Source organism: Rhinopithecus roxellana, chromosome 2, assembly GCF_007565055.1.
Source record: "Rhinopithecus roxellana isolate Shanxi Qingling chromosome 2, ASM756505v1, whole genome shotgun sequence".
Lineage (NCBI taxonomy): Eukaryota > Metazoa > Chordata > Mammalia > Primates > Cercopithecidae > Rhinopithecus > Rhinopithecus roxellana.
The window spans coordinates 77,293,588-77,303,528 of record NC_044550.1 but is presented as its reverse complement, the minus strand read 5'-3'; the positions used below and the strand labels follow the sequence as shown (position 1 = coordinate 77,303,528).

The following is a 9,941-nucleotide window of genomic DNA, read 5'->3' as shown; positions in this document are numbered from 1 at the left end:
GCTTCCCAGCCATGGACTACATTTCTCAGCTCCTCTTGTATCTAGATGTAACTAAGTCTCCACACCACTGGAATATAAGAAGATATATGAACCATTTCCAGGCACAGCCCATAAAACCTTGCACATGTATACTTCCATGCTCTTTTCCTGCAAATTAGATGGGTAACCACTAGAGTGACTTGAAAGCCATGATTTAAAATGGCAGCACCATCCTCAGCCAAAGTCCCTGAGTGAACAAGGGCTACTAGCCTGCAATGCTGACCTTGGAACCACTGGTTGGGAGAGAAACTTCTGTATTTATATTCTTTATCACTGGGTCTCTTGCTAAAGTAGCTTAGCCTACCCTAAAAAATACAACTTCCTTTTTCCCTGAAGATCTTGGATCCTTTGAGTGCTTTGCTTTTGTTCTCTAAATTAATGTTTAATCGTCTATGATATTTATATTGATAACCAGTTAGTTTTATTAATAAAAATGTTATTCCCCTAAATAATCAGTAACTGGGTACTTAAATAAGATACACTATTCTGTGGCATTGAACAACCCTGTATACACCACTAAACCTAAATACCCCATTTACTTAGGCAACTATATCAAAACACACACAACCTCTGAAATAGCTTTTTATTAAACAGCAAAGCAGAACTGCAACACAATTTAAATGTCTGTAAATTAGGTCACAAAAGGGATGCAAAATGTTTGCAGTTTCACTATTATATATTCATACAGCTAAAGTCATTCATCAACTCTTACACCAATACATAAGATTATTCCATGATTAAAAGTAGCCCAAATCTAATAACCATAAGCTATATTAGTGGATCTCTTTTCATATTATAAGATTTTAGCATTACTTCCAATATTGATTTCCTTACCAAATGGAATCTGCAAGCTAAATTTTTAAAAATTGTTAAAGGATGACTAAAACGCTTCAAACCCAGTAGCAGGGTTTACAGAAAATTCTAGAACAAGTGAGATAAAATACTGAGCAAGATAATAAGTATACATGTAAAACTCTCCCATTTTATTCACTATTCTAATACTAATACACTGTTACGGAATTTTGCAAAAGTTGCCCTGCTGGGTACGAATCAACTTAGAGACCAAACTCTTTGTAACTGTTCTCATCCAGATGTGGCTTACATAAGGGTAGTCAAACTTAATCCACTTTCATATATATTTCCCAAAAGATCTACTCCGTGCCAGAGAAAACACAAATGTGGAGTGAAAATATTTGAAGTTGGTTACTACTGTTTACCAAGTACTTTTCCACCCTATTTCCATTTTTCCTCAAAATTTTCTATTTTTAACATACACATGACCAGAAATTATATATTTTCAAATACAAAATGAGTTATTTTGTGCAAAAAGAAGTTTTTAACAACAAATATTCTCAAGTTAATTCAGTTTCAAAGAAAAACCTTCATTTTTAGCCTCCATCTATTTCCAATTAATTAAAGAGACACTAGCATTCCTATCTTAATACTAAATACACAAATGACAAACCCTAACTGAGACAGTATCTTATTTTGGTTAAGTTTCAACAATTAAAATACAGGTTACTCTCAGAGATGATTAACTATTAAAATTACTTTTACAAATGTGACACCAATTTTTTTCCTTAAGGGAAGGGAAATAGGAAGGAAGAGGCAAATGGAAAAGAGGCACAAGATGGTGGACAGGGTACATAAAGCTGTGCATTTAGTACATGATTTTGGTCACTTTTTCACAACATGGTGGTTATTTTCTTGTATATCTCACTAATCCTATAATAAAAGACAGTGCTAAACCTACAAATTCAATAAAACATTCATCTTTAAGTTTCATAAATATATGCAATTCTAATTATAAAGTCTCTACAATACATTTGCACGTTTTCATAGACTAACATAATACACAAACTTACGGAAGCCTCCTGTTATTGTGTTATTTTTGTCTACATCTGACATTTTCTTCATAAATATTCAATGAAGCCACAAAGGTACTGTAACTTTTGGAATCTATCCAAGTTTTAAAGAAAAAATGATCAGCAGCAATTCCATAAAACAGAAGGGTATCAATCCCTTACTTTCTTTTGCTTTTTGTGTCAGTTGTTTGAAAAACACTAGAAGCTGACATGAGGTTTTCTATATATTGTCCAAGAACTTGGTTTTCTGATTTTAGCTTCAGATTTTCTTCCTTAACTGCATCTACTCTTGCGGAGAGATCTTTATAAAAAACAAAAATGCCCATTATCAATATAACAATGACAATGATTCCATATTACAAAATTCTTAGGATTCATTCTTAAAAGAGATAACACAATCCTTAAATTTTAAGAATTCGGATTTTAGAGACAGCAAGGTAAACAAACTGAGTGCAAATTAGTAGACAAATTCCTAAAAATACTTTACATTAGACTAAATGTTATTCTTTGTAAATAGCATTAATGTTGGGTAGTTAATTTTCAAAAAACACTTTGTTTTTAAAATGTGAATTCTGGTTCCATTTTATGTCTTATCAACATAAAACCACAACATCTTTACTAGAAATGTTTAAGATATACATCAGGTTAACACAATTGAATTCATATACTGAATACAGGCAGTCAGTTTCCAAGCAACTGATCATCTTGTAACATTATCAAGACATTCAACACATGCAGTTCCTGATGATCATATAAGAAGTTAATTCTGGCTGGGCATAGTGGCTCACGCCTGTTATCCCAGCACTTTGGGAGGCCGAGGCGGGTGGATCATGAGGTCAGGAGTTTGAGACCAGCCTGGCCAACACAGTGAAACCCTGTCTCTACTAAAAATACAAAAAATTAGCTGGGCATGGTGGTGGGCACCTGTAATCTCAGCTACTCAGGAGGCTGAGGCAGGAGAATCACTTGAACCCAGGAGGCGGAGATTGCAGGGAGCCGAGATTGCGCCATTGCACTCCAACCTGAGCGACAGGAGTGAAACTCCATCTCAAAAAAAAGAAAGAAAGAAAGCTAATAGGGAAGTGACAGATGACTTTTATTAACTCTGTAAAATGTAAGTCAGTGGGAGGTTCTGAGTGACATGATCTGCTCACTGTGGCACCAAAAACACAACCTCTTAATTTCATTAAAACCCAAAAGATGTTTCAGTGTTAGTATTAATTTTATGCAAGACTTAGAAAATGAAAAAATTCAGGTAAATTCCTTTTTAATCTCCAAGGCTAATACACTGTTTCTACTTTAAAACAAGCTTTATTAAAGCGGACTTAGTAACACATTGTGGGGATTTAAAAGGGAGTCTCATACTAGCCAGCATTATGTTAGGCTTTAAAGAGAGAAGCATAATAACACCATTTGACTTGACTGAAGTGTATCTGTTCTTTAAACTACCAAAGCAGGAAGATCATATATATATATAAACTTTGAAGTTCATTCTTTTAAAAAATTATACATTCTAACAAACAAAATTTAGCAATATAAATGCTTACAAGTTCAATTAATTGGCTGTCATTCAAATAAACTACAAAATGCAAGCTAACCTTCAAGTGTGTGTTGGAGTTCCAACACTTGATTAATAAGTCTTGTTTTTTCCTCCAGTTCCACCTGATTTTCAGCATCAACTGCTGTAATATAAAGGTTCAAATTTACTATTAATTAACATTAGGTACTATTTGTGTAGGGTAGCACTTAAAAATCTGCAAAATGTTTTATATTCATTCTTACTTGACTTATACAAGAGCCCTGTGAAATAAAATGTTGTATCCCCAAATTGCAGATAAGGACACCAAGGTAAAGAAGATAAAAATAACTTGCCAACCTCTCATAGCTAAGGAATGAAAGCTGCTTTGGTTGGTCCTTTCTGACACTAGATGAGATATACATAAGGAATTAGCCAAGATCCAACTCCTCTAAATATTGTTTCTCTGCCCTTTCCATTGCTTAATAAAGCAAAACATACAGAAAACCAGGAGTATACAAAAAAGAAAATGAAGAACATACCATCCATGTCAGCATTCATCATCTTGGGCAACAGACTTTCGTGCCTTGGATACAAAATCTTTGATGAACGGTCTATAATAAGAAAAATTTAGAAATATAGATACACACAGCAATAAAATATAAGCCTGTTTTTCAAAGGAGGATGATTTTGTTAAATATGACATAGCCGGACTTTTCATATGCTTTACTATTTTTAAGAATAAAATAAATGCCTAATGGGTAAATAAGCAAAGGATATAGTTTGAGTGAGAGAAAATGTTAAGCTTCTTGATAATCAAAACATACATAAATACCACCATATAATTATTATTTTTTAAAGGAGGTAATGATCAATACTAGCAAAGAGTTATGGAAAAACAAATACACAAACATTGGACACAACTTTTAAATATGTACTCTTTTTGGAAAGCAATATGATAATAAGATTCATAAAAACATTTAAATATTTTTTAACTAAGTATGTTATTCTTGGAAATTTAGGCTAAGGACAGTAATGCAAAGAAAGTTATATACATAAAAATCACTTCAATCTTATTTACAACCAAGTCTCAGAAACAATATAACTGCCCACTCAAAGTCTGGTAAATTACAGTTGTGATTTTCTTTTTAAGAAGATATATTTTTATTTATTTAATTATTTAGAAATGGGGGTCTCGCTATGTTGCCCAGTCTGTATTAAACTCCTGGACTCAAGAAATCCTCCCTCCTCAGCCTGCTGAGTACAGTTATAATTTCTAATGGAGTGGCTACTGAAAATAATTATGACTATAGTACATGAAACAATGTGTATAAAATTGTATATTCACTGATGTAAATTATATGAAACATACATAAATATGCATAAAAAACATGAAAATGAAAAAATGCTCTGATATTAAGGATGATGGTATGGATGAGGACAAAATTTTTTCAAATATTATTCTTCATTAAAGTATTGCTTTACATACACTGTTTAATATTTTACAAATAAAATTCAAAAGAAAAATACTAGACCATCTAAAATAGTAATATGGAATAAATGAAAAATGTCCATTCATCAGCTCCTAGTCAGGGTAAAATCAAAACAGACTAATCAGGATGTAAATAAGTAAATAAATACTAACATTTTATTATTCCAATAAAGACTTCTAAATATTAGAACAAAAAATTTCTGTAAAACATGTTCTGTTCCATTGCTAACAATCATTTCATTCAATGTGTTCAAAATATAGTAAATAATATTACCAGATTATCACTGAAAACAGATTTGTTACCCAATCTAATCTACTACATTGAAGCGACCTAGACTTGTCAGTATTATTCTTTCAACAAGTATTTATTGAATATCTTCTGTGCCCAAGGCATTGTTATGCCTCCATATCTTAAACAGTAGAAAGCAGACCTATTAAATAAGGATATCTACATACTAGAACTAGAATCACAATAAAGAGGTATCAGTGTATTACATATTCTCTCACAGCTTCTGTTAATACAAATCTTATTGTACTACAGATACTAACATGAAATTTGAAAATGCCTAGTGAACATCTACATAAATCTTGTTACATTTCACATACTAACAGGAACTTCAAATTAAAGTGCCCAGTGTACATATACATAAACTTCAAGTTTATAGTTCAAGTAAGATAGCACTCACTAGTCTAGAAAAAAACATGTAGGGCTGGGCGCAGTGGCTCACGCCTGTAATTCCAGCATTTTGGGAGGCCAAGGCGGGCAGATCACGAGGTCAGAAGATCAAGACCATCCTGGCTAACATGGTGAAACCCCGTCTCTACTAAAAATACAAAAAAAAATTAGCTGGGCGTGGTGGTGGGCACCTGTAGTCCCAGCTACTCGGGAGGCTGAGGCAGAATGGGGTGAACCCGGGAGGCGGAGCTTGCAGATCACACCACTGCACTCCAGCCTGGGCGACAGAGCGAGACTCCGTCTCAAAAAAAAAAAAAAGAAAAAAATATGTAATATCCTTTGCATAACATTTATTAAATAATTAACTACAAATGGTATACAATTAATGATGCTGAATAAAGCGACTCCAAGTCTTCTAGCATCTTTCCCCTTATCTGAAACCACACTTAAAGTTGCTCTGCCCGACCTCTTTCTCACATGATTTAATTCTCAGGTTCTCTGCATTTCAGATTATTAAAATGTTTCCAATAATTCTTTTTTTAAAAGTTATTCGATCTACTGTAGTATTTAAAGACCACACTCCAAAAACTATTACTCTTCATTGAATCAACATGTCTCTTATAATGGAAGAGCAAGAGTGTTGCTGAAAACTTGATTTGACATTTCCCTGACAGAGAAGCACACTTGTAACCAGGTGCTCCAGTCACTCTCTTTTCATACCATTTCAACCACTGATCTGGCTGAAAAAGGTCTGAGTGAGATGAGAGAGGCAACAACCAAAAGCAAAAGTGATCGTGGGAGTGCTCAGCAGGAGTAAGCTGCAATTTGGCAACTGTATTTGCTAAATAATAAATTAAAGGCGCTTCAAATTTCTCATATCCAATGCTTTTAACGCTACAGCTGGAACAAATTTTCATGATAGCTAAGAAGAGTTATAAGATATACAAGCCAAAGCAACAGCTAATCAGAGAATGACACAGCTGATTTTGAAGTCAGATATAATAGAGTGATTTGGAAGTCTTCTTTTGCTTATGTTTCAGACTAATATTTAAATTAAACCAAAAAGTCTGCAAAAGCACAAGTGTTCCAAACTCACCGAATAAGAGGTAAAGAAAAAGAAGCCAGTTTCTGAAATTCTGACCACATATAATCCAAACAATAGAAAACCTATGCATGGTTTAGCCACAGTGACTTCATCTCAAAAAGTGAAAGAAAATAAAAAGCAGAAAAACAGGGTGGAGAGGGCTTATTAAAGGAAAAATTACTTTCACACTCAAGACTGGGGCGAAGGCAGGAGCACAAAAGTAGTGCCACAAGAACAGTGCTATAGGATACACAAAGCGAGAGAGTACAATTCACACCACAGTCAATGTAAGATTGCACGCCAAGTGTTGTACAGTGCAAAACCTGCCCACTGTATCTGGCAGCCCTGGGCATAAGGGCATTACTCTTTAGTACAGTGGACCACAGCATTACCTGCTGCCTCTCTGCAACAAAAGAACAAGAAGCAATTGTATTTTATTGTGATGAGATCAAATAGACCCACCTCAAAATGCTACTATTGTATTAATATATATTCAAAGTCTTTCAGTAGATTTAGGGCAATAAACTGATTTGTTTTACATATGGGCTCAAAAGACTTGCTGAGTTCTTTATGTCAAAGTATTTTAGCCACGGATTTTTTCTTTTAAAATAGTATTGATCCTCAAACTACCCAAAGTCTACATTTAACACAGTACTACATCACAATAGGTACTTAATACTGAGTTTTTCAACTTTTTCAACTATAAAATCCTTTTTTACCTATAGTTGCTATAACATCAATCTAATTCCATGTCAAATATGCTCTTAAAAGTTCACTTTCAACTCCTACTCCTACATATAAACACAAATCTGATGAAAAACGAGAAAATTCAGACCAAGTCTGCTCAAGCATGGGAACACTGAAATGAATTTGGGGTGCTGAGGCTGCTCTGCCTATCCTAAACCACCTTAACCCAGACATGGATATGGTTCGCTGAGATTCTTCAGCTCTGATGTATGCCTAGGTCAGACCTTTTAAAGGTTTCTCAAAAACCACAGTAAATTTGGGTATCTAGCCTTGGTTAGTGGAAGGGAATCTAGAATTATTTTTTGATTATTTAAGTCCAGGAGGCAGAACGCAGAGAGAGAATACAAACCAGGAAACGTGGCAAACATTAGGACAAGATCCATTTAATTAAATAATTTTTGCCATGCACACACATCTGTGACCAAAGACGAGCATCTTACCAAATATTCCCCAATCTTCTTTTATAGTATCTCTAATAGTATACAATATCCACAGTATCACTCTCCTCGAGAGGCAGTTTGGCACAATGATTAACAATATGAACTCAGATTACCAGGATTCAAATCTTAGCTCTGCAATTTATAAGCTCTGGAACCTTGGGCAAGGTTAACACCTCGGCCTTAAGTTTCCTCATTTGTAAAATGTGGATAATAACCATACATATCTCATAGGTTTGTTGTGAGAATGAGTGGATACAAGGTGTTTGCAACAGTACCTAGTACATAGTAGGTATTCAATAAATGTCTGCTATTATCTTCTCTACCTTTTAGCTCTCATTTGGGCAACAAAAAGAATTTAAAGAAAACCATCTGGTCCAGCTGCTTCATTTTACAGATAAATCAAGGCCAAAGACAACAATGGCTTACTGAAGACCACAGAAGTAGTCAGCAACAGGGCCAAGACTACAACAAATGCCCAAGTGTTTTTCCACCATTCCACCACAGCTACTGTCACATCTGAGACTGCAGATTTTGGGACCTTTTCCTAATATCCGTCCATCTTCAGTCACTCAACTTTTCTGCATCTAAAATTGATTTCACCATCTGTCATACTAGAGAACTAGTAAGACTGCTAAAATAATATCTTCATGCATTAATGTGCTAAATGCTTTGCATATGTTATTTCATCAAATCAACAGAAGGAAACTGCAATTTACAGATATGGACACTAAATTTCAGAAAGGCTATATGTATCTTCCACAAAGGCCGTTTCAGAGGTTTCACAGCCAATGTCTCCACCAAGAATTTGAACCCAGGTCTAACTTCACAGTCCACGCTTTTTCCATTATGCAATGGAAGAAACTTTAATATGGCCCTAATCTTAAGTTTGCCAAACATTTTGCTACCACGGATGTCAAACTCCTCTGAAATCTTTACTAACCAAATCAAGATAAACTCCATTCCCTTCAGGCTACGTCAACTTCAATATAATTTGTCTGTTCAGCTCTGTTCAAGTTCTGCCTTGACTTGTCCTGGTTAAATAATCCAGTTTCAAATTCCACAAGATCAAGGAATTGTTTGGCCAAATGAGGATTTAAACGGAAGCTATACTCTTCAGAGGATGGCTAGCTACACTGATTTTAATCAGGGATACAGGTACCAGAATACATGGGCATAGCTTTGGGTCCTCGGGCACAGACAGCGTGTTGGGAACACCTGGAATGGCATCTGTCCTTATTGTTGCGTAATAGTCTGAGGTTGACACATTGTATAACAGAAGCCCTGCCTTTCAGGAATGTATCCTCTTTCTCCTTTCCAAACCTTACTTCCCAAAACTTGTTCAGCAGGACTCTGGGGAGAAGACGATTCACCAACAAACCCAGGTGCCGCTTTCGCCGCCTGGAAAGACGTTCCAATCGTTATTTTACGGCTCACTAGGCTCCTTCCCCACCTTGGCCTCCCCTCCCAACTCTCAGGCTCTTGCAGAGCAGCCACGGGCAGGTCCAGGCGAGCCAGGTCCCATTCCACCCAAACGCCCCTCCCGCAGTCCAATTCCAGAGCCGGGGGCTGCAAAGCGGCTCCCGACCCAGGAGCTGCGGGCAGAAACCTGCACAATGTCTGCGTCAGGGACCGCGAGAGGCCCTTCTCCCAAAGAACGCCTGGGCCTGACAACGAAAACAGGAGAAAAAGAGGTTGCGTAGAGGTTCTGCAGGGAGCCAGGCCTCCGCCGCCCACCAGATGCCCAGGCCCAAGACCGCTCCTCCCGGGCCCCCAGTGCGCAAGGCCGCGTCCAGCCCGCCCCGCCCTCTAGGCCCTCGGAGGTACCGAGGCTGTAACTCTAGTCGCCTGGCGCCAAGCCCTCTGCTGCCCAGGACGGCCCTCACCTTCCGCTTGAGGCGCCGGGACAGGGAGGGACCAAGCAGACACCTCAGGCCGGGACACTTGAACCAACTGACGCCGGCAGCTCCTCCCACTCCGCCCACAGAATGTGCGCGAGAAGAATCCCGCCCCGTCCCGGCACCCCGCCCGCCAATCCCGACTCGAGGAAACACGCCTGCGCATTAGCTGCCCGCCTCCCCCAAG

At 37.1% G+C, this 9,941-nt stretch overlaps 1 protein-coding gene across 2 annotated transcripts; it reads right to left on the bottom strand.

Annotated features, from left to right (window-relative positions):
* Positions 1–604: 604 nt before the first annotated feature.
* SCOC (short coiled-coil protein) lies at positions 605–9,941 on the bottom strand. Of its 2 annotated transcripts, XM_030917226.1 has the most exons (5): positions 9,743–9,798; positions 9,185–9,257; positions 3,963–4,034; positions 3,503–3,586; positions 606–2,205 (listed from the first exon to the last, which is right to left on the bottom strand). In XM_030917226.1, exons 3-5 carry the CDS (start codon positions 3,982–3,984, stop codon positions 2,063–2,065), a joined length of 249 nt encoding a protein of 82 aa, XP_030773086.1. In that variant the 5' UTR covers positions 3,985–4,034; positions 9,185–9,257; positions 9,743–9,798; the 3' UTR covers positions 606–2,062. The 2 variants fall into 2 exon arrangements, with proteins under 2 accessions (XP_010351765.1, XP_030773086.1); XM_010353463.2 differs by lacking the exon at positions 9,185–9,257 and having other exon boundaries at positions 605–2,205; positions 9,743–9,941.